A 25,471-nucleotide genomic window follows, 5' to 3' on the forward strand; every position below is an offset into this window, starting at 1 on the left:
TGCATATGATTGTGCAAATTGACGTATGAATTTATGTATTGATCTTACATAAAACAGGCCTTTGTAATCGTGCAAGATAGCTAATAATCAAAGTGACGAAACAACGTCATGCACGCATCTCTCGTGTCGAATTCCATTACAATTTTATTTACGGTCAATGCTGCATATAAGGAAAAGTTCAATTACGACTTTTTGTAAAGTCGGTCTTGTTACAACGTACATGGACCAAAATCGGAACTGTCCCACAAGCTTCAATGTCGAATTATAAGAAAAATCTTCCACGGCTTCGACGCTGATAGCAGGTCACAGGTGGACGGACAGACTTATAAGAACGACTTGCACGTCTTCCTCTCGTCGCTTTTCAAAGGACTGTTAATATACACAATGAATGTGGGGCATTTTTTAGTAATGACATAAACTTGTAACAGAGAAGATAACATCTTATTTAACTCAATGGAACAAACAAAAAACAAACTCCGTGGCCTGTAGTCCGCAAGCGAACTATACCGACCGACTGACCGCCGATTGTCGCTGAAGTTAGTGCCAACTTCAGCGGATAGAGATGTCACGTGGTCAGCGCAACGAATCCCCACGGCCGTTAATTTCGGTTTTATAGACCGGAGCCGCTACTTTTCCATTCAAGTAGCTCCTCAGTTATCCTCATGAGGCTGAGTGAACACCGTTCCAGACCCACTACTTCGCAGAAAATCTGGTAATCTGGAATCGAACCCGAGATTTCTGGATCTGTAGCCAAGAACTGACCACTAGACCACAGAGGGCGGTCAACTCAAAGGAACTACTATTTAAATTAAATTAACAGTAGATACTACGCCTTGAAACCCATGTTTCAGTTCTTTTCCCAACTTCCGGCTTAGTTTTGTCCAGTGTGCTTAGGAACTTCTGGTTTTCACTAGTATTAGCTGGTACTCAAGCAGTGCGTCTGGAACGGGGTCCACTCATCCTCCTGAGAGAAACTGAGGAGCTATTTCAAGGAAATAGCGGCTCCGGTCTAGAAAACCAAGATTAACGGCCATGTGGAACCGTTGCTCTGACCATGTGACACCCTCTTTCCGCTAAAGTTGGCACTAACTTCGCCTACAAGCGGCGGTCGCTCGGTCGGTATAGTTCGCTTACGGACTACAGGCCACGGAGTTATTGGTTGGTAGTCACGGACTTCAGGCTCTATCTGATACTGAAATGCTTCAATCGAGTGTTAAAGTTAGAGGCTCTTTATCGATCCCAGGCTTCGATGTGGAATCTTCAAAGACGTTTTTAAGAATTCATTAATGCTACTATGGGGAGACAATTGTATTTCTTATTCTAAAAAGAGTGGAAACAAATAGAATCCTCCAGTTTGAGGTGTATCTCAAGATCTGAGGTTGTCACGGCGGTGAACATTAATATTGAAATTTTCCTGGGGTTTGGGACTGCGTAGCCTAGGATATAGGTATCGTCGTTTCGAAGAGAACTGGTTGCCTCCACTTCAAGCATGGAATAAGCAACTCATTTCTAATCTGAAGAAGGTTAGTAGGCTCCTCCGTGACGGTGGTACCCAACTAATACACTGCAATGTGCCACGTCACAGAACACTGTATCTCAAATGGAGTACACACATTTTACAAATTCGTTCTATGCAGTTTTGTTTGCCTCTATGAACATTATCTGTATTTAGTTCAGGCACAGTGACGTCACTTAAACGCTTCAGAACAATAAACGTACAGTGCTGAACATAGTCATAAATTATTTTCCTTGCATTTCTTTCTTTGTGCATTACGTTGCGAAACGGAAAAAACTAAAACCATACATCCTTATAAAGAAAGCGTACTTTGGTATATCGTCAGCAAATGTTTGTTCTACGAGCAATTTGAAACAAGCTCAGCAAGTCTGATTTGTAGGTCAATATTCTGAGGATTTATATTTGATCAATACGGACCAAGTCAATCCCCAAGTAGAAGTCCCGTCAACATTAACTGAGTAGGGGTTAGTCTCCGAGTACAAACCTCTTCTAAGGTGACTTAGGGAAGAAACGCGAAGAAGGGAGAAAGGGCCATATACTCCCAATTATGCGTTCATATTAAAACACTTATACACAAGAAAAAGGTTAATAAACAGTGGGTAGCGACCGTTTAATCGGAAGGTGACTAATTAGGGGCTCGAAGCCAGAATTCGACTTCCGACAGCGAGAGAATTTCTCTCTCCTGCATCAGGTACTGGGTCTCCAAGCTTTGCATCCAAAACAAAAAAAAAAAAGTCACTTTACGACCAGCGGTCAATCAGTCAATCCGTCTTGGAGTCGAGCCCCACCTGGGGCTCATGACCAGATTCTAGTGTTTGTCAGACCGTTGCTGAGGAGCGCTGTATCTGACTATTCAATGCTCCATTCAAGGAGCAAAGCGACAGGGGCGTGAACATCACCAATCACCTACCATAAAGTGCGGAAGGGTAGAAATAGTGGTACCTTGTCTCCAGGCCTCGTATATGCCTTCACTGTGTGGCATCGGGACAGATCTACCTTTGCGATTGCAACTAAGAATGTGAGATGTTATATTGCAACAGACAACAAAACAGTTATACATATTTTAGTCTACTTTCCTTACTTTGAAAAAATAAAAGTATGTTTATGCGATCTCCGTGCTGTCTGTATGCCTGCGTGTCTGTGACCCCCCCCCCCAATTAAATTTGAATGCCTGAACCAATTCTTATGAAACTTGGCACCTGATCCATCCCAATGGCATACTTCATAAATCCCTCCCACCACTCTGTGTGCTTGTATGTGTTCCCTCCTTTCATTGTTAGGCAACGGCTCAGTAAACATATTTACATGGCAACTGATACACGTAACAATAAAATAATTGTTGGACACGTGTGTATCCCCGTATCATTGCTAGGCAGCAACTCGGTAAAGACGTTCCCGCGGCAAAGAATAATTGTTGGAGACGTCGTTCTCTTTGCAGTCCGAGTCGTATAAAAGGAAATTTGGCGAGTAGTTCTTCCCAGGACTTCTTGTTCAAGGACTTTTTCTGCTCTAAAGGGTTCTCATAATGGTGTATAACACTCGGGAATATGGGGCTCTTGGACTTGTCCATCCTCCGGAATTCTAAAAACACAAGGTTCCGGTAAGGGGATCTGTGTCCGGCCTCAGATGGGGATAGAAGGGGGGGGAGGCAGACACACATTCCACTGGGTGCATTAGTTAGAAATAACATCAATCACTGAACAATCTCTGCCAGTGAAAATAAAGCTATATGTACAGCTCAGACGAAGTTCGTCAGTGGGAGATAAGAGCAACAGCAGTAAAGTTATCTCTGTGCTTAACCAATTAAGCACTATGCCATGAAGATATCTGGGGAGTGGATGTATGGATCCACGTATTCGTGACCTCGACACTCTCTGGAGACAGGGATAAGGGACATATGAAGTGCAGTCCCTCGTCCTCCAGTCTGAGGGTTTGGCGTGGGGGCTAAGGACCCCACCCCTGAAAAGTTTATCATTACGAAACCTCCATACAACAAACAACAAAATGAACAGTACAAACTGTGATAATGCATGTATAGACCTGAAGCTAAGAGAAACAAGTGTGGAAAATAAACGCAACAAACCAAACAGATAAACAACAATTCATAATAATAATCTGAAGACTGTAACAATGTATGTCTACCGCTAGCGCTATCTGTGGAACAAAATACGAACCCGAGAACTATGATTATATATAACAGAACAAGAGTCCGTGAAATCATGCTGATCTCTGTGAGTTACTAACCTCACTGCTGATACGGGGAATATATACGTTCTCATACAGCATACAAGAAGACAGAAGTTTATTAAATGAATGGTAACAAACATTGCCTGAATCCAATCTGCTCTTAATTTACGCATGAATCAATGGCCGCGCCATAGCTCAAGCGGTTAGTCGCTGGCTTTCCCCCGCGGCGGCCAGGGTTCGATCCCGGGTCTGGTAAAGTGGGATTTGTGGTGGACAAAGTGGCGCTGGGGCGGGTTTTCTTCGAGTACTTCGGTTTCCCCTGCCAATCTTCATTCCACCAAATTTTCCATCATCATAATCACCCGGGGCAGGTACAATAGGCCAATAAGTGGCCGCCGTGCCGAGCGGACCCAGCTGCTTCCAAAATATTTTAACTTTGCCACATTTTCGAAGGATCTATATTAGCTATCTTTCTGTTATGATTTGGTCTGCATTCTGGTGACGTAACAATATATACTTAGTTTTCTCTGTGTTTACTTTTGGACGAAGCTCATTACTAGCGTCAATTAGTGCTTCTGTGTTTTTGTTTATGATATTAATGCTATCGCCAAACATATTTGCATCATCAATATAGATAAAGAACTAATACAGAAAATATTGACAAATAAAAGCTGACGAGGTTATCCAGACTTGAAGATTCATTAAGTTTCAACAACTGCACCAAGTGGACCGATTTTTTTACGAAGGATTCCGATTTTCCTGCAAGAGGACTCAGTAGCATACGAAGGAAACCAGCAAGAACATAGCAAGGGCAAGCAGTGGAACTCTACAGGTCTCAGACGAGTGTCTGGTTTGTGAATCTTGGAGAGATCATATAAACGCGGAGGCTTGCTGCGATATTGGGTCAATCTGGGTTTATATCAGTAGGAAGAACAGGTCTGTGTTCAGCAAGAATTTTCTGTACTTTCCTTTCAGCTTTGTCTGCAGCTCTTTCAGCAGGGGCTCTAGCAAAATCTTTAACTGGCTCTTGTACTTCTGACACCGCAGGACAATGGCTTTCCTCTGCCTCAAGAATCTCAGTATCTTTGCTGAGCCACAAAGATTTCACGGCTTTCAGTTCCTTTCTAGTCATATTGGGGGCGCATGACTTGTACTGCCTTCACATAGATATGACCTTCCATCTGAATCCCATGCCCAGGGTCAGCGGAAGTTTAGGAATAGGCGGTTCAACAACATATGCCATTTACAGGCTATTGTGTGGATTCGCTACTGTAGCGTTCATCCCTAAACAGGGCAACCAATGTCATGTTAACAATGGAGCCGATTCCAAATGTACTTCAATAGCATTACTATTTTTGTAATTTTAGATTTGTTTGTAAACTATGACCACCTGAAGATATCTAAGGAACTGAAATACGAGAATGTCGTAGCGCTATAACGACAAATGACTATTATTATACTGTTATGTATTACAGAAGCGACTTTTTTGTGTTGACAGGTATAAAAACAATTACACTTACATTAATAGGTAGCAGGATGCAGATACTAAAGTTTATTAATCTATAACCAATTTCTCTTCACTGTACTTAACACTGTCACTGTACTTAACTAATTAAGCACTACGTCTTGAAGACGTATGGGGGAGTGGATGTACAGAGTCATGTTTTCTTGATCTCGGCACTAGTTGGATGCGAGTGGTCAGCTTCACGCCCCGGCCGCTTTATCCCCGAAGAAGGAGCCCCAGTACCAATTGCATAGGAGGCCGAGTGAGCCCCAGAGCCAGTCTGGACGACATGGAGAAGTCGCAAGTCTCCAAGTCGTAATGTTTAAAACCAGTGAGCAAAGCAGTTCTAAACGGTCCTGGTACTTACTCTTCGCCAAGGTCGCGCCATAGCTCAAGCGGTTAGTTGCTGGCTTCCCACCACGCCGGCCCGGGTTCGATCCCGGGTCCGGTCAAGTGGGATTTGTGGTGGCGGCAGGTTTTCTCCGAGTACTTCGGTTTCTCCTGCCAATCTTCATTCCACCAATTGCTCCACAATCACCCTCACCTGGGGCTGGTACAATAGGCCAGAAGTGGCTGCAGTACAGCGGACTTAGCCCCACCCCACTAGCAATAAAAGAAATACTCTTCGCCAACTATAGCCAATAAATTGTGCTGCTTGTACAAGATCAATCCTTGCACTGTTGAAGATGATGTCAGTACATTTTCTTGATATGCTTCAAGGATGAAGTTTAGTAATTTTGCGCGATATAACACCTTCCAATTGTGTGAGCCCCATGTCCATTGTCTGTACCGGGGTGTATCCAGACGGATATTTCTCCAAGAATCTAAGTAAGGCTGTGACGCACAGTTGTCAAGAACCAGTATAATTTTGCTCGATTTCCGTTGTAATTCCAAATCACAACTCATTAGCCATTTCTTATGAATTTCTGCTGTGATCGGGGCATTTTTGTTAGCATAGTACAGAATTGATAAAATGCCCATATTAATCCCCTTAAAGCAACGGGGCTTAGCCCTTTTCCCAGCAACCAACAGCTTCCGGTTATCAGTTCCTGACATGTTTGAACGGCACGACGCAGTTACACGATCCACTGATTTCTTTGAACCAGACAGAGTTGCGTGTTTGTTGCTTATGGAATTCTCCGGCGTGGCATGACAAAGTAAATCTGTTTTATCGGCATTGTAGATACCTTCCGCGCGAAATTTCTGAAGAAAGTTCAGCAGTTAGAGCATCAGCACTGCCTTCTTGAATGTTATCCCAAACCTGTATGAATTTCCATCGAGACATTCAACCATCTGTTGCTTTGAAATGGTGATGACCCAGGTTTCTAGCTACCTCCTCTGATTTGCTTTTCAACACTGGACCACTGACACGTACAACTCGTCCAGTTACGATAGAGAACCATTGATTGCGGGTCTCGTGAACATCTGGATCCTTACTTTCACGTTTAGATTTTTGGGAAGTTCCCTCTTGTCAGTGGAGTACTGTCCATTCATCTCGCAATTCTTCTTGCTGCTGTACAACGCGTGCAATTGCACATTTCGACACTCAGGGGATCTCCGCCAGTTGGCGATGACCGGTGTCAGGCGGTTGGTTGTTAATTTTTTCAATGAAGGCAATTTTGTCAGCGAGCTTTACGGCTCTCCTAGGCAATTGTGTAGGGATCTAAAATTTTTAATGAAAAAAAAACACTACACACAGCACACTATTCTCGCAAACAGTCATTGCAAGACCGAGAGCAACTCTGGCTGGGTGCTCATTTATACTGAGTAAGTGACTCACTGATGACGTAGTAATCATAAGTATGACACGTGGCAGCTACTGGCCCAATTAAACGGCTTGGTGTCCCCAATAAGAGAAGCAAATTCTGGTTATACTCACCATTTCTTTTGTTCTCCAGTATTTAATTTAAATAAACGGCTGCCCCAATTAAGCAGTGATCCTAGTAACCTGAATCCACTGTTTACGTGTATTATTATTATTATTATTATTATTATTATTATTATTATTATGGCTCTACAGCCCTTTGTTGGGCCCTGGCCGTTTTTCCAGTTTCTTGATCCTATGTCTCCTTGGACAGGGGATAAGCCCATCGCAAGACCTCTACCTACACGCAGAACAACACAAACACAGAATAAACGCACACAGACATTCATACCTTGAGTGGGATTCGAACCCACAATCACAGTGTTCGAGCGGGCGAAGACAGTTCATGCTTTAGACCGGGCCGTCACTGTGACGAACATCCGATATGTATGTACGTATGTATGCCTATATGAAAAGAACGCAAGTCCATGCCATAGGTCAGGTGGTTAGATGCCGCATTCTCGAGCGTGGGTTCGATGCCGGGTGATAACATCTTAGATGCGTCGTGGACGACATACTAAAGCAAGTTTTCCTTCAATTTTCTTCCATGTTTCTCTGTTAATCACCACTCCATCACCGCTGCATATTCATCTATCCCCACCCCCTGTGATGTGCGAAAGCCCTCCCCTAACCTGCAGCAACACTGTCACATGCTCGGTTTTCCAATTGCGGGCTTCTTCTCTGAGCCGACACTTGGCTATTTACAACAAAACACTGGGCAATTCGTTAAGTTGATGATGCTTTTAGGAGCCCAAACATGTAGCGCGTTGTAATATTATAAGGCTAATAAACTGATTGTTGTATGGTGAAGTGTGAGTGAGTTCTGATACCTGTTGTGTTGAGATAGGAACAATTTAAAAGTAATTTATAGAATAACAAAACATAATGCATTCCTCGAAGAGACAGGGCTTGCTAATGCAACGCAAGAACTATGGACCTCCCTTACGTATGCTGGAACAGCACACGGACACACAAAGCACGTGGCTATGTTCTCTATCGTGAATTCAAATTAGCAGGGACAGGAAACGAAATGTCTACACGATGGTGAGTGCCGGCTGGTAATACGGTGCAAAACCGAGATATGGCAGAACCACGATGCATGCCGTTTCTCCTCGCCAGGGAACTAATCGATTGTATGACGGTGAATAGACAGCCATGAACCTGGGCGTGTGTTGACAATATGGTCGCTGTTACGATTCTTTTTACAGGAAAAAAAAAACCTTTTCGTTACTCTAAAGGCGAAAGACAGCAATCAAGTTAGGATCGTCAAGTTTTCATTACTTAGGACGTTTATTCGAAATCTCGTCCTGCGTTACAAATATGAGTTGTATTCCCTATCGTTTTATATTTTAATTATACCGGATTTAAATAAGTTTTGGTGTTTTACACTTGAATTGTAATCTTCACCTAACGTGTTTCGGGTAAGGTAAGGTAAAGCTATCCCTGTAACAGGCCATGAAAGCCCATAGGGTTGTGAGACGTCGAGGTTCCCACATTCTCTTGAGACAATCGGCTCACAGATGGAAGTAAAGTTGTCAGCCTTACGCGCCGGCTCCCTTTACCCCCGGGAAGATTCCTCGTACTCAATAGCTCCATCAAGCGAAGAGAAGTAGACTAGTCTAGGAGCCAGGGAGAAAGTACGTGGCTCCCTTGTGAAACGTGTTCTAGTTTGCAAAAGGGAATAAACTGAACGTCGCAGTCGAAGGGGTGGTACGCCTGCTTCTAATTATGAAGCTCCTGGATTAATTAAAATTTCGCCCCAAAAGCCCACTCTGCTTACTCACATTCTTCATGGACTTCCTCAGTCACTCCAGGCAAATGCTGGGATACTACACTGAATTAATCCGAGATGGCTTCACATAGTAATTTCAAATTCCGTGTGACGATGGGCAGCGCGACAGAGCTGTGCTTGCATCTTATTGGATGTGTGTACTCGTTACCCTTCGACCCTGAAGTTGGTGGACTCTCCCAGACTGCACTGCGTCACATTGCAGTAGATAATACTATCAATTATTTACTAACAATCGTATTATTCGACACTATATAGCCCGAACTGTATTATTATATAACTGTATATAATTAACCGGCTTCAATTATCTAGTGAAACCCAGTCAGTGATAAGAACAATACGAATCACTCATTCCAACACTAGCATCTACATTAATCCACCCCTCCCCCTGCACTTCTTATTTTTTTCCCATTCGTCTAGGTCAATTAGTCCTGCTACACGCCCATAAGACGAAGGGTGTTTGAGAACAGGGTGTTGAGGAGAATATTTGGACCGAAGAGAGGTGAAGTGAGGGGAGGTTGAAGAAAACTACATAATGAGGAGCTTCATAACTTGTACTCTTCTTCAAGTTTAATTAAAATGATCAAGTCAAGGAGGATGAGGTGGGCTGGGCATGTAGCACGAATGAGGGAGAATGGGAATGCATATAGGATATTGGCGAGAAAGTCAGAAGGAAAGACTCCACTGGGAAGACCAAGGCGTAGTTGAGTGGACAATATTAAAATTGATCTTAGATAGAATGGGATGGTATGGATTGGATTGATCTGGCTCAGGGTAGGGATCAGTTGAGGGCTCTCTTGAACACGGTAATGAACTTTCGGGTTCCATAAAATGCTGGGAAGTTCTTGAGTAGCTGCAGAATTGGTTGCTCCTCCAGAAGGGCTGAGCTCCGTGAGTGAGTGAGTGAGTGAGTGAGTGAGTGAGTGAGTGAGTGAGTGCAGCCGCAGCAACTGTGTTTTACGAGTGCAACAGCTCTCAGGCTGTAGAGAGAGAAGGGAGAATAAGGAACCAGATTGCTCACGTGATTCTTTCTCCGCCCATCCTCTCCTCATCGAACTGAGGAATCCTCCATCAGAACCTTCATAACTGATATAGTTATCTTGAAAACGTGTAAAATCGACTGAAACGGAAGTTGGATTGAAATGAAACCTGCCTTAATTTTACCTCTGCTCGACAGAAACTGGTTGGAGGAGGTGTGATAACTGAGTCGGTGTAATGACTTGGCTACACGATCGGAATCGGGGAGGGAAAAGAGGGATAAAGTGGCCGGAGCGTGAAGCTGACCACTTACCACTATCCGTTTCCCCCCGTTAAAAATTTGCGAACTGTAGCTTACCTCCACTCCCCCATAGTTTTCATGACGCAGTGCTTAGTTAAGCACAGGGACAGCTTCACCTTCATTAATAAACGAATATATAAATATGAAGCAAGAACAGGAAGTGGAGGAAAAATGATCTGTAAGAACACTTAATTTATGTTCATACAGCGTAGGATACGAGAAGGGGCATTACTGTCGCAAATGGGAAAGAATTACGACAGTTTATTTTTTTTCCTTGGCACTACAGCCCCAGTGGGCCTAGGCCTAACTCCATGAACTCCGTTCACTTCGGTTTTTATAGATCTTACACATTCGGTAGGACTCCTTGGGCGGGTGATCAGCTCGTCGCAAGGCCTCTACCTGTATATAAACACAGAAAGACGCACACAAACATCCATGCCCTGAGTGGGATTCGAACCCACGATCCCGGCTTCCGAGCGAGCGAAGACAGTGCATGCCTTAGACCGCTCGGCTACCGTGACCGGCCACGACAGATTATTACATTAGCAAATAATAAAGTACAAGGAGTTCTGGGAAGAAGTAATCGCCTCTTTCCTTTCAAATCAAAGTCAAAGTCACATTGCGACTGAAGGTCAGCCAGTCAGTCAGTCAGTCAGTCAGCAAACTTACTGTTTGACATTTAAGGTCTGTTTTCGTGGGGCGCCCTCTCTGACGAGAGGACGGGTCTGTCTTTTGTATATGCTGCTGGCCCTTGCTTACGCAGACTCGAACCATATTTTACTGTCTCAGATTTGAGACTTGCAATTTCGTCGCCTCCTACGACTCGCAGGGTTACGGTGGAGGTATTCGACCCCGCTACATTTAATTATAGCGCGGTCGCTAATTTCCATTCTTTACAAATCGCTATAGCCCACCCTAAGTATTTTTCAGCCTCCAGAGTCTGGTACCGGCTTCTAAGAATGGTTGCTTCCGAGTTCATGTCCTCTCCGAATGGAGGCTCCCTTCCAACTCCTGAATTCTTGCCCCAGTCGTCCTCCTTCTAATCCCTCGGCACGGACCACCATAGAGAACACCGTTTCCAACAGTACTCCCACTGTTGCGCATTGATTCGTTGCTGTGGAGACGTGTTTGTTTGCGATTGTTACCTAGTAACGGGTCTAACCACTACAACATCATTATTTATAATTATTTCACCGAAAGGGATGACGTAGTAGTAACGGTCTAGAGTCTAGAGTCTAGACTCATTATTGGGAAGGTCTCTATCCCAGTCTTCTCCCTGACACCGGCCATCCTGACAGGTTTTCGGGTATTCCCCCTGTCCCTTCTGGAAAATGCCAAGATAACACTTGGATCGGAACAAGACAACTCCTTCCAAACCCCTTGTAATTCGTCACTCATCCATCAGCCTACTATTCCATGCTATACAGTCTAACTACTGACAGGCTAGGAATCCCCACCACCACCAAGCAAAAGCATTTGCGAGATGATCGGTAAGTCAGTAAAGCTCAGTCGGTATTGAGGCTCTCAACTTCAGTGATCACAAAATATCGAATAGTACAATTATCACCACCAAACAAATTGGCTTAAGCGGAAGTGCTTCGGGAGGTGCCAGTTTCGAATCTCGGGCGGGTCATCGACTATTCTGAGGTTCCTCTTAGTTTTCCTCAGTACATCCACATGAATTGCAGAATCATAACTTAGCGTTTAAAGGCAAGCCAGAGTAAGAGAAATCCTTCTAAATAATATATTGTCCCATGTAGGGAGGTAGCGTGACGAAAATAACGGGTTCTAGCTCGGATGATTGCATTCAGTAGCACTTCGGTTACACACTCTCTCTCTCTTAATTACAATTAATACAGCGCTATCGCTGATTTACACAATTTACAGTTCACCGTTGCACACGCACTGGGATACTCCGTCTTCGCTAGTCGTCTCCTAGCAACGGATCCCAACACAGAAACTAGCACTTCACATCACTTTTAAGTCTTCTTGCCATTTTTTGTTCAATCATCCTGGAACCTCGGAAATCAACTAAAACTCTCCTGGAAACTCTTAACTACGTTTTACCCTGCACTGCACTGTGCGCTAATATAAGCTACAACAGGTCTTCGTTATATGTATATCGTACGTTGTCTGAAAGGACAACAAAAAAAAACACCTTCTTCTTTTGTTAAGGATGCGTGTTTACAGTTTCGCTGCCTGGCAACAGACATCCTCTTGTTCCGCGAGTTTGCTTGGTGCGGACCGCATAGGAAGCATAGTTTCCCCTATATTGTTGCCAAGTTCTTAAGGAGGGTTGTTTACCGGCCGTCGCATAGAAACTGCAGTTCTTCTATTGTTGCTTGTATTCCTTGCCGTGAGAATATTTACGGACATTCCTCTGTTGTTGCGTAACCTAGCAACGGACTGCTTACCAAGAAACTGTCTTCGCGGAAAATTGTTTACCAAACCGTTGCCTAGCAATGGATGTTTGCAGAGTTATGTTACGTTAAGGAAGGTGGTATAGTCAGCAATGGGCTTTAATTGGCTGAGTTTTGCCACGAGCGCTTCCTTCCAAACTCTTTCCAATTCAGTATCCCCAGCAATCCTACCATTCGATGCTATACGTCCCGAGTTACTGACTGCGCCTTCAGAGGAAACAGACAGGCTGATTAGCGTGTATTAGAGCGGACAGGATATGTGAGGAAGCGGTCACAGACTAATTTAAGGTAAAATCACGGATACGGGAGTGGGGATAGCTCAGTCGGTACAGCGACAGCCAAGGCGCTGGACGGTTAGGGTGCGGTTCCCGGCAGGGGCAAAAATGTTTCTCTTCTCCTCAGCATCCAAACCGGCACTGAGGAACATTCAGCCCCCTATAAAACGGGTACCTGTGGCTCTGTCCCTAGGTATAAATTGGGCAAGGAGTGTGGATGACCACTCACTTCCATCTAGTGCCTAGGTCAAGAATGGTGGAGCTATACCTCCACTCCTCCATACGTCTTAATGCTGTAGTATTAATTAAGCACAGGAAATCCCTTATCCTTCTGCAATCCCGGACGTGGCTAGAGGGACCTAGGAAAGCTACAAAAACAGACTGGGTCCGCCAGTCCCCGGTCCAAGATCAAAACCCGGCACCTCCGGAATACGAAGCAATAGTGCCTCCCATTCGGCTGCAACGTTTAGTGTCTATGTCTATGTAAAGTAACAGAATTTAAAAGGTTCTGACGATGGTATATAGTACTCAGAATTACAGGGTTTTGGACTTTGTCTATCGGCCGGTATTCTAGAAACCAGAAAGCACAACGTTTCGGAAACTGGATCTGTTTCCGTCCTCAGATTGGGGGGGGGGATACATATTACGTTGGGTCCCTTAGAAAGAGCTAACCTCAATCACTGGTCCAGTTTCGGAAACGTTGTGTTTTCTAGTTTCCAGAATACCGGATGATGGACAAAGTCCAAAACAAAGTAATTCTGAATAAAGTAACAATTCCTCCACTGTAAACGAAGGTCCACTTTTATCTGTCTTTCTGTGGGTAACACGATAAACGAAAAATCCTTAAAACAGAAATGGTGGAAGATTACTGGCTTACGGGACGTGATACCGTCCAGTCTGTCAGAATGTTACCCATGTAGAAGCAGGGTACACATTAGAAACTGAGTGCAACAAGCTTCCTGGAACTACTGCGAATCTTCTACCAGAATATAGCGGCACTCAGTCAAGCCGTGAGGACCTCCTGAAGATGGATGTCTCATGTTTACAGTTTCTTCGTGAAAATGATGACCGCATCAGACACTAAAATGAACTTCTCGTGTACATGCCATTAGCACGCTAAACTCACATGCATGGGCTATGCCAACGCTGCTTCTCAGAGAGTAAAGGGTAATGCCCTAAGTCAGGGGTTCTCGAACTTCACGATACCGGGACCCTCGACATTAATACAGAAGTTTACGGGACCGTTCATCTCTGCCGTCAACGAAAAATGCAGTTCTGTCCATTGTTGCACATCCCTAACAATTATATGGTGACAGCAGGAACCTAAATGAAGTCTTACACCTAAAGTAGGCTGTAAAATATTCTTGTACGGTCACGGGCGAAATTCGCGAATTGTTTCACAGGCCACAGCTGCGTCCTTCGAAAGCTCCTACATTACATCTTACTGACTCTGCCGGAACTCTACGTGGATACGCTGTATTTTAAACAGTCGCTGAGAATTCGACGACCCCACTTGAAGTAGGCCGCGAGCCCTTCGGGGGTCGTGATTCGCAGTGTAAGAAACCATGTTTAAGCTACTTGGCCTTATGAATTCGCTTCTTGTTTTGATATGTCTTTCTGACCGCACATGCTAAGAGACCCACCCATCCGTCATTAATAAGGAATCGAACTCCGTATCGTGGCTAAGGGCGCCAGCATAATTTCTAATTATGGATATCATGTCTATAGACATATTTGCCCTCCTCTATAAATGTTGGACAGTCCCTAATGGCATGATGTTTGATCCAAGTTTCATCAACATTATTTAAAAATTACAGAGGAGGGCATAGTCACATTCGTTTGCAGTCGAGATGGAAAACAATACATAAACAGGAAGCTCTGGAACACGGACCGCATATAAAACGGCACAACCAATATTTATTCTATTGTTGCCTGGGTATTCGTTACCGCGGAAACCTGTTTACCGAGCCGTTGCCTAGAAACGATAGAGGGGAAACATATACAGACACATATAGAGAGGTGATCTCATAAGCCTACTTTCATTATTCTGAAAAAAAATGGAGGCTTAAGAGATCACATTTGCTGTGTGTCTGTGTACCCCCATAATTCTTTCCTCTTCTAGGCGATCTGTGCAGTATCAAAGGAAAGTAAGCTACAAACAGGAGGGCCGCGCCATAGCTCAAGCGGTTAGTCGCTGGCTTCCCACCGCGGCGGCCCGGGTTCGATCCCGGGTCTGGTCAAGTGGGATTTGTGGTGGGGGCAGGTTTTCTCCAAGTACTTCGGTTTCCCCTGCCAATATTCATTCCACCAATTGCTCCACAATCACCCTCACCTATCATCTGGGGCTGGTACAATAGGCCAGAAGTGGCCGCAGTACAAGGGACTTAGTCCCACCCCACTAGCATTAAAATAAAGAAGCTACAACAGTGTTTGAGGAAACTTTGGCATAAGTAAACAGTTAAATAAATAATTTGCGATATGTACATAACAGTGCAACGAGCCGCTTTTAAAAAACTGGAAAGCAGTCCACTATTTTCCGTTTGCCATTAAACAATACACAGACTGCATGTCCGTCTGTCCTAGGGAAGGAGTGCAACTGTTGAATACGTATATTGAAAACGATAAACAAACGACGTTTCGGAAGCGGCAATATGACGCACTTTCAACTAACCGATTGACCAAGTAATAAACTGTGTGGCTAACTAACTAGTTAATGAACCAACTGATTAATATAATTTACAACTGGCAATCTATCTCACTGATTAATTTACTGACTAACTAAAATTACTGCGAGTTTTGACGATGTAACAGTGATCTGGTAGAATCAGAGTACGTGGCGTTACAACCTACAGGACACTATCATCTTGTTAAGAGAATACGTAACTAACAAACGAACCAAACAGAAAATATACGGTTCTCAGTACAATCCGACAGTTACACCCCTACACTGACAACAGTACGGCGTCACTTTCACCCTTACGACACAGTTAACTCCTTTCGGGGATACAGATTCTGACTTGCAATTGGGGGCATGTGGTTCGAATCTCGACTGTATAAGAAGCTCTTCTGAGTGAACATTTTCTCGATTTTCCTGAATCTTTTGACAGGAATGTCACAACAGTTCCTTGATATTGGCTATAATCGTCTCCTCCAAGTCTTATAATTATTCAGCATTCATGGATCAAAAGGGGCGACGCCGTAGCGTAGTTGGTCGAGGCACTATGCTACAAGCCGGAAGGTCGCGGGTTCAAGTCCCGATGAGGTCATTGGATTTTTTCAATTGACCTAATCCTTCCAGCCGCACTATGGCCCTGGGGTCGACTCAACCTCTAACAGAAATGAGTACCAGGAATTAATTAAATAATTTTCCTGGGGAGCAAAGCGCGGCCGGCGCGTAAGGCTGACAACCTTACCGCCATCTTTGAGCCGATTGTCTAGATCAGGCATATCCAACACGTCGATCGCGGGACGATTTTTCGTCGATCTCATAGGCCTATAAGGAAATTATACGTTAAAAGCATGTAAATTCACTTGCAATATAATATGATTATACTCAGATTTTGAAGGGAAAGTGCGTATTAAAGTAGTCTGTACTTTCAATGTATATTGCTTTTACAACAAACAATGCGTCGTGTTNTAGATCACTGGCAGTTTTGACACTAAAGAGTCGATCACAACCTCTTTGAAGTTGGACATGCCTGGTCTAGATAATGTGGGACCCTCAACCCTATGGACCTTCACGGCCTGTTACAGGGATAGCTTTACTTTTACTTTAATGGATCAAAGAGGTACGTGTGTTTCTTTCCTCCCGGGTAAAGTGTTCGGAAAGTGAGAACTCTTTATGCCCTGATAGAGTAGTGCTTAAGTACGGAGACATATTTTCTTATTATTGTGCAGTCGCATAAATATTGCTTCCACCCATGCTACGTTAACCTCTGCCTCTGAAATTGTGTCTTTAAGTAACGTAAGATTCAACCATGCGAAAGCTGTGGAAATTGAGGTTCACTGTTTCAAAATTAAGGTCTTCTGGAATGTGACTCCGTGTAGACTGGTGTCAACGATTCGGAGGAACCTACTTCCTTCATCATCAGGGTTCATTCTTCTATATTAATTACTCCTGGTTCCTCCGAAACGTAGGAACCGATCTACAAACTACACGGTTCCACATTCGAGACGTGCGTAATCTACGTACAAGTTACGTCTCTTCACTGTTGATGTGGCGGCAATACGCACAACAGATCACTGTCTAACCTGAAGATGTCCACAGTGGGCTCCCGGAAGATCCAGGTGAGATCCTTGTCTTCCCGCGGCACCACACGCATGCTGATGCTCAGGTACCCATAGCGACTGAAGAGGTTGATGGCACCGCCGAGGTGCGGCAGCTGCTGTTGCTGCTGGCCAGCCATGGGGCCGCACGCGGCGACAACGGCGGCTAACACCACCAGCACCGCCCGGCCCCACATCGCGCTCCCACGGCTCTGCGTCTTCTGCTGCAACAAACAGTTCCATCGTCAGTCGTAACACGGCTGGCGGGCGGCCTTGGAGCGCTGTCACGTCATGAGCCAGCACAAGCAACGGCTCCCAAACAGTCTCTTTTATTATACTTTGTACAACTTACTTCCTCGCCGCTCCCGAATTTGCTAGTATTGTTGCATCAATGCCGAACACATACTATAAACATATATATTATGGTTATAGTGATCGACTGACAATTATGAATAATAACTGGCGTTTTTATAAAATTAACATCTGTTCGTTTTATACAATCGTGGTTATTTTATTATTATTATTATTATTATTATTATTATTATTATTANGAAAACCGAGTTTAACGGCCATGGCGATGACCACGCGACACAGTCTATCCACTAAAGCTGACACTAACTTCGCCGACAAGCGGCGGTCGCTCGGTCGGTATAGTTCGCTTGCGGACTAAGACAACGGAGTTTAGATTTTAGTTTTAGTTTTTATATGTTTTAATGTCGAAAGACTGAAACGTTGCGGACAGACCTTCAGGTTCATGTTGTTAGGAAGGAATTAAGTGACTAGCTCAAGAAGAGAAATATCATACGGCAGAGTCAAAATATATGGCACCATGCAGTCTTGTAGATGCCCACCGACGTGTACGAGGAATGTGCTGACTCCATCTTCAATATCGACGAATAAGGCAAGCACGCCACCGGCAAAAAACAACCAACAAGCATTGACTTACTGCATGCTTGTTTGGCTTATTCATAAACCCTGAATATATAGGCAATGTGTTCCTCTGAAACGTCGGTGAACTTCTACCGGGCTGCACGGCGTCACATCCCACTAAATAGTACTCTTCATAGTGACCGCTGTGAGAATCTCGAATGTATCTTGGATATAACGCCGTGTAATCCGTTAAGTCAACCGACGTTTGGGAGGAACATATCGCCTCCATCTTCAGAGTCTAAGAATAAGCCAAGCAAGAGACAAGCATGAATGCATGTGGCAAGAAGTGCTGAAGATGGAGGTGAAATGTTCCTCCGAAACATCAGCTGACATTCAACTGACTACACGACATTAGAGTTAAGAAGACAGAACTCTTCTTAACAACCACTGTGAGAATATTGTGACATGACGCCTGAAGGCTGCAATCTGCCCATCGCTAAGCACGTTCCTGTGCCAACACGGAAGGCGCCGCTGCTGGACGGCGAATTGTTGGAGCACGTTTCCATAGCAACGAATACTACTGAAGCAGCAATGTATTGCATACAGAGTCACGTCGATTCCTAGGCAACGCATATAGAAACGTTTCCGTTCACACTGCAACGAACCTCCAAAGCTCAGCAACAGCGAAGAATGCGATAACTCTACTGTTGACGGAGGTGGTTTCCATACGGTTCGACCAGAACCTACCTCAGGGTGAGAACTGACCAACAGATTAGTTGAGTACAGAATAAGACAGAAGACATAATTCAACACAAGACAGAAAAAGAAGTCAGAAGTGAAGTTTTTATTTTAGTGGTGTAGTTACAGTAACCTTTAGAGTGTTATCATTGTTCGTAGTTACGAAGTGTTATAGTTACAGTAAAACTGTGTTACAACTAATTGTAGTTCGCCTGGTAAATATCCAATAAATCGATTCATAAATCCAGAGAACCCATTAATTACTTGTCGCGTTACCAGGATATGAGACAGTATCAAATCCTATTACAATAAGTACAAAGATAGCGAATAAGTCCCATGCAATTTGACAAAATTCATATATTTCGTAATCGACAGTAACAAGTCAATAAAATATGCGTAATCAAATTATGGACCTATTAAATTCATGGATGGCTTCTATACACTTCAGATTTTATATTTTCCCGAGTTCTGTAAAAAATACTAAATATTTTTACACACACACACACACACACATATACCAGCTGTGCCCGGCCACGCCTTGCTGTGGCTCAGTCTGCACGTTCTTCCCCAGTTTCATTTGAAATTACTCGACGCATTGCTTCCACTCCGCGAATACGACGACCTAAGCCTGTTCTTAGAAAACGAAAAGAAAAACAATGAAAAATAAACTATACTTACGAAATAACTTCCACGCACGTCTCGAGTACAATTATTATCACGTCCAGTATCACCGAAAAATTCTTCGGAGCTGGACTATTATAACCCGGTTTCGGACGCAATAGAGGGTACTTTCGCCCAGGGTTCCATTTCACGTGTTCTGTGCTCGTTGCCGCAGAAGTGCATTATTTCCGCAGTTTCAACAGTTCGTTGCCACGGTTATTCCTAGGCAACGATCTCTTGGTATTCGATGGAAGACGTATAACACGTTACAGTATATTATATTGAAAACAATTAATACTTTTACATGTTTTTACCTGTCACGGGTGTGACATCTATATAATAGGTATATGATAGCTCGCACGTGTTCGAATGCAACGTTGTGTCAAAATTTCGAAGCGATCGGTGAAGAAGTTTCGGAGATCTTAGGTAAGACTCAAACGAACATTTACATTTTTATTTATATAATAAAGATATATATGCGGAGCCGGGATAGAGTAGTCGGTATAGCGACTGGCTACGGGCTGGACGACCGAGGGGTCGGAGTTCGAGTCCCGGTAGGGTCAAGAATTTTTTCTTCTCCGCGTCATCCAGACCTGCTCTGGGGTCCACCAAGCCTCCTGTCCAGTGGGTACAGAGTGCTCTTTCCTCAGCAGTAAAGCGGCCGGGGAGTGAAGCTGACCACTCACCTCCAGCTAGTGCAGACGTCAAGAAAATGTTGATCTATACATCCACTCCTCCATACCCCTTCATGGCGTAGTGCTTAATTAGTTAAGCTCAGGGACAATTTTACGTTTCTTACCTTAGCTTATATATATATATATATATATATAGATAGATAGATAGATAGATAGATAGATAGATAGATAGATAGATAGATAGATAGATAGATAGATAGATAGATAGATATAAATACATGTATATACGTGTGTGTGTGTGTTTACTCTGACCCATGTTTCTCTGGGGGAAGAACACTTGCATGTGTTAAGCGACTAGAAGCAAGGTTTGAACTGAATACTGAATTTACTGAATGCCCGAAATTCGTAACTGCAAATACTTACTTCACTTTCACTGTTCTACGCACTCTTACACACTCTTACACCCTCTACCAACATCTACAGAACATTCTAAATTTCCCCATTGTGCTATGTCTTCATTAGTCGTTGCTCTGCAACGGTTTCTACTAACGACTTCCCGCTGGTATATAACTTTGGCTCGTACCACATAGAAAACACCGTTTCCAACAGTTCCTCTATTGTTACGTGCGTATCCCCTGCCGCGTAAACGTGTTTGCCGAGCTGTTGCCTAGCAACCTCCGGCTCCACTATTCCTACTTTCAGGCGTCTTGCCACGATATAATGAGTACGAAATAGTGTATCGGGCTGTTATGCTGTATTGTCTTGACTCATGCATAACAAATGTTCCGTCAACAGAACTACTGTATACCGATGAATTAATTATCCATCCATCCATCAGTAATCTGTCAGACGACAGGTCCACAGTCTCTTCCAAAACAGTTCCTCCACTTAATGCGATCTTCTGTTTTTGGAAAGAGACTATCCAGGAAAAGTGATAATGTGGTAGTTTTTCCATTTGCTTTCCACATCGCAGTACAGCAGCCGTTCAAACCACTCTGGTCACGCCTGTTGCTATACGAACTTGAACCATCTCGAGCATCATTTGCTCTGTGCTTCAAGTCGCTGCTGATGACGCTGCTTCGGGCATCAGTTTTTGGTGTCTCTCTTCGTCTGATGCCTACCCTTTGACCTGTCCAGCAAGGGAGGCCCTGCCAGTAGCTACGCTACCGCTGGTATAGCTCTCAGGGTCCTTGGCATACTCAAACCCCCCACCACGATAAGGTGGAGACACCAACGAGGGGGGAATTAATTATATGCAGTTCTCAATTATCGTGGCCATGTTTCGAGCTGTTTGCAATAACCAGACTGTATAAAATTTATTGCCATCTATTATTATTAACTTACTTACCCTGTTTTTTAAAAATAAAAGTAGGCTTATAGGATCACTTTGCTTTCTGTGTGGCTGTGTTCCCTTCAATAAGCCTGAATATTTGAGTCAGAATAGAGGCTCTTTGCTAGGCAACGGCTCTGTAAACACGTTTCCGCAGTAACGAATACACATATGAGAGGAGAACTGTTGGACGCGGATTTTCTATGCGGTCCGTGTAGTATCAAATACTCAGTATGTAGTGAAAGTAATGTACCGGTAGGCCATTAACCCCGTGTGGAGGCGGGGTCGAATACCTCCACCATGACCCTGCGAGTAGTAGGAGGCGACGAAAAGGGAAGTCTCAAATGTGAGACAGTAAAATATTGTCGCAAGTCCCAAGGGACTAGGACCCGAGAAACACTGCACTTGCAAGGACCAGCAGCATATGCAAAATACAGACCCGTCCTCTCGTCAGAGAGGGCGCTCCACAGAAACAAGACGGTAACAGTCGAGGAGCCATAAATATCTGGTCATGAGCCCCAGGAGGGTGCTCGATACCAAGACTTACTGACTGACCGTCAGTCGCAATGTGACTTGGACTTGGTAGGCCATTAACCCCATGTGGAGGCTGGTTCGAATACTTCCACCGTAGCCCTGCGAGTCGTAGGAAGAGACGAAAACGGAACCCAGTGCCTGGGGGTATAACTGGGCCACCCTGTTCCTGGGGAATGCAAATACGGGAACCTGGTCCTCCAGAGTCTCGAATCTGAGACAGTAAAATCTGATCATGAGTCCCGCGGGACTCGGACCCGAGAATGACTGAGCTGGCGAGGTCCATCAGCAACTGTAAACTATAGACCAATTCTCTCGTGAGAGAGGATGTTACATAAGGATTATAACCGTAAGTGTTCAGTAGGAAAAATATTGGTTGTGATTGTCACGGAGACGAACTGATTGGCGGGAAACAGCCAGTCGCAAAGTGACTCTGACCCTGACTGGTAGGCGATTAGTTCTGGATGCAACAAATGTGGCATCATGTCTGAAATACCACCCCACCCCTCACCCCCGCCCGCTTATCGAATTGGTGACAATATTTCTAAACACATAAAAGGTCTTGGAACGAACAGAATTTTGGTCGTGAATCCCAACGGAGCCCGAAACCTCGAATAAGTGTTTCGGCAAAGGCCACCAGCAATTTCCTACTATCCTATGCTATGTTATGCCGTTAGTTCTTCCCGGAAATTCTTATTATTTCATTTCATTTATTTATATTATCTATATTATCTATTATTTAATATATTAGTATATTATCTATACTATAGCCAGCGTTCACAGTTTCTGCATGTCTAGGCTATGCATGATTCAATCATTGCATGGAAAGTCCAGACTGTAATGACAACCGCTTCTGTTGTGTTTTGCCCCAATTTGTTAAAATGTCTTTTAGTTAAAACTTTAATCCTAGGTCACGTAAATTTTTAAGTTTTCCAACTGAATGATGCAGGGGCATAAAGCTGTCACTCACATCCATCTAGTGCTGAGATCAAGAATGGTATAGCTATATTTGCACGCCCCCATTTGTTTTCATGGCGTGTTGCTTAGTTAATTAAGCATAAGAACAGCTTTACATTTTATACCTAATTATTCATTCCAAAATGCAGTAAACATAGACTGTGGCATATTAATCAATGTTTAATAGTGTGAAAAAACTTCACAAGATTTTTTCTGCAAAATCTCTCATATGCATGCATAGTAATCTCATGGGAAGAAATCACCTGGGAGGCTTAGATGTATGTAGAAGGTTGATAATGTAACGTGGATGGACACAGCGTTGCTAGGTAACTGACTGTTAAACACCTCGCGACCGAATACACGCAAGGCAACAGTGGGAGTACGGAGTTTTCTGTGGAGTCCGTGCCGCGACCGTTGCTATGCAATCGGTCGGTAAACACGTTCCAAAAATATATGCTGTTTTCTGGATGGTCAGTGCGGTGGCTATATAACGACAGTTACAGACAAAACAGAACTCAGAGTCGAATGCTTCCACCGTGACGCTGCGAGTCGTAAGAGGCGACGAAAAGGGAAGATTCAAATCTGAGACAGTAAAATATGGTCACGCGTCCCATGGGACTCGGACCCAAGAAAGACTGCGCTGACAAGGGCCAGCAGCATATACAAAAGACAGACCCGTCCTCTTGTCAGAGAGGGCGCCAGACAAAATCAAGACCGTAACTGTCAAACAGTAATAAATATCTGGTCATGAGCCCCACATGGGGCTCGAAACCAAGACTTACTGACTGACTGACTGACCGTCAGTCGCAATGTGACTTCGACTTGAACAGAAGTCAGTATTTGTCAGTATTTGGGAGTAATCAGGAGTATCTGTGAGTGTTTAAGTGACAGTGAAAGAGTTCTCGGTGGAAGACAGCCACGGAAAGTTCGTCGTGAGGAGATTAACATGTAGTGACTGTGAATTGTGTAAATCAGTAACAGTGTTATAAGTAATTGTAGTAAGTGGTTAACAGAACAAATTAATCCGAACGGCGTCTTCAGTAGCCAAACACGCTACAATATTAAAATTTGTGTAAGAGAAATATTTTTGAACATATGGACTGGACTGAAGTGGTCCAGGAAGGGGATCCACTGAAGACATGTTGTGGCGATGCAGATTAATCTTGTCGTTATACAGCAGCATGAGTCTCTTGATACATTATATAATTTCTTAAGCAATTCCTTGCACTGCCAAATTAGCAACGCAGTTACTACCTGGTTACTCACTTAGCTACGCTAAGGTAGTTAGTTAATTCCTTAGTTTGCAAAGCTATCTAGTTTGTTAGATCATTACCTAGAAACAAGTTTGCCAGATACTTGGCATATTTTCTAAATGGTTTCTAATCTAGCTGCAGCGTGATCAGCAGCGACTTGAAGCACAGAGCAAATGATGCTCGAGATGGTTCAAGTTCGTATAGCAACAGGCGTGACCAAAGTGGTTTGAACGGCTGTTGTACTGCGATGTGGAAAGCAAATGGAAAAACTACCACATTATCACTTTTCCTGGATAGTCTCTTTCCAAAAACAGAGATACCATGTATGCGAAGATAGAGGGGAGGATAGAAGTGACCAGAAGACGAGGAAGAGGACGTAAGAAGATGCTGGATGACCTTGGGGACAGAGGAGGATATTTTTATTTGAAGGAGAAAGCTCTAGATCGAATTAAGTGGAGGAACTGTTTTGGAAGAGACTGTGGACCTGTCGTCTGACAGATTACTGATGATGATGATCTATTAATTAGTCAACTGGCTAGTTAGCTAATTAGCTGGTCTGGAATTCATAAAGTAAGCAATCGGAATGTCCAGCGGGTCACGGAAAATGAGGAACTGGAACCTGTGGAGGGATCGGCCCCCTCCGAAGCAGAAGAAGAGGCTGCATACGGAGTAAGAGCCGGAGAGGTGGGAGCACCGGTCACTCTAGGAGTCATAGCCCACCGTGTGTAAGCGGTGATGGTGAGAACCACGACTAACTCGCACATTATCAGTGAGCTTATCGGACGCCTCCTACACAGAATTCTGTGAAAATCTGTCCAACTATTTAGGCCCTGACACAAGGTCACAGACAGGTAGATACGACTTACACATACTTACGAGTACTTACTCATGGAGCTGAGCCCATCTTGAGGAGCCGCCAATTCTGCAGCTACTCAAGAATTTCCCAGCATTTTATGGAACCCGAAGGTTCATTACCATGTTCACGAGAGCCCTCCACTGGTCCCTATCCTGAGCCAGATTTATCCAATCCATACCATCCCATCCTCTCTCTCTAAGATCCATTCTGATATTGTCCACCCACCTACGCCTTGGTCTTCCCTGTGGTCTTACACATAAGATGATAATTTTTACCTTGTAAAGAGCGCCTAAAACCGAATGTCACGTTTTATGTCCAAAACATTTCGCCCATAAGGCTTGCATTTTCCGAGACAATTAAACAAAAGTGAGAGAACACTTCAAAATTTTTAGGGTATGCCTACATTTCCTAACTTGTTAGTACTCGTATTATCCTAGGACTTATGTCTGTATCCTACAAGGAGATTCTTTCCGTCCCATAGGCCTTCTAACCAAAAATTTGATATTGTGACATGTTGAGCTATGGATGACGCCCCCCCCCC

General features: G+C 44.0%; 1 protein-coding gene across 5 annotated transcripts in view; it reads right to left on the reverse strand.

Moving 5' to 3' along the window:
• Positions 1-25,471, reverse strand: part of LOC111863693 (torso-like protein) — a 125,900-nt gene that overhangs the window by 35,021 nt on the left and 65,408 nt on the right. For 3 of the 5 annotated variants that reach the window (XM_033751160.1, XM_023850231.2, XM_023850233.2), the window contains exon 2: positions 17,086-17,321. In XM_033751160.1, coding sequence (XP_033607051.1) covers positions 17,086-17,321 — 236 coding nt within the window. Of the gene's footprint in view, positions 1-17,085; positions 17,325-25,471 lie in introns of all 5 variants that reach the window. The other 2 variants (XM_023850230.2, XM_023850232.2) reach the window with 1 other exon arrangement.

This window comes from Cryptotermes secundus, unplaced genomic scaffold (assembly GCF_002891405.2).
Source record: "Cryptotermes secundus unplaced genomic scaffold, Csec_1.0 scaffold369, whole genome shotgun sequence".
NCBI lineage: Eukaryota > Metazoa > Arthropoda > Insecta > Blattodea > Kalotermitidae > Cryptotermes > Cryptotermes secundus.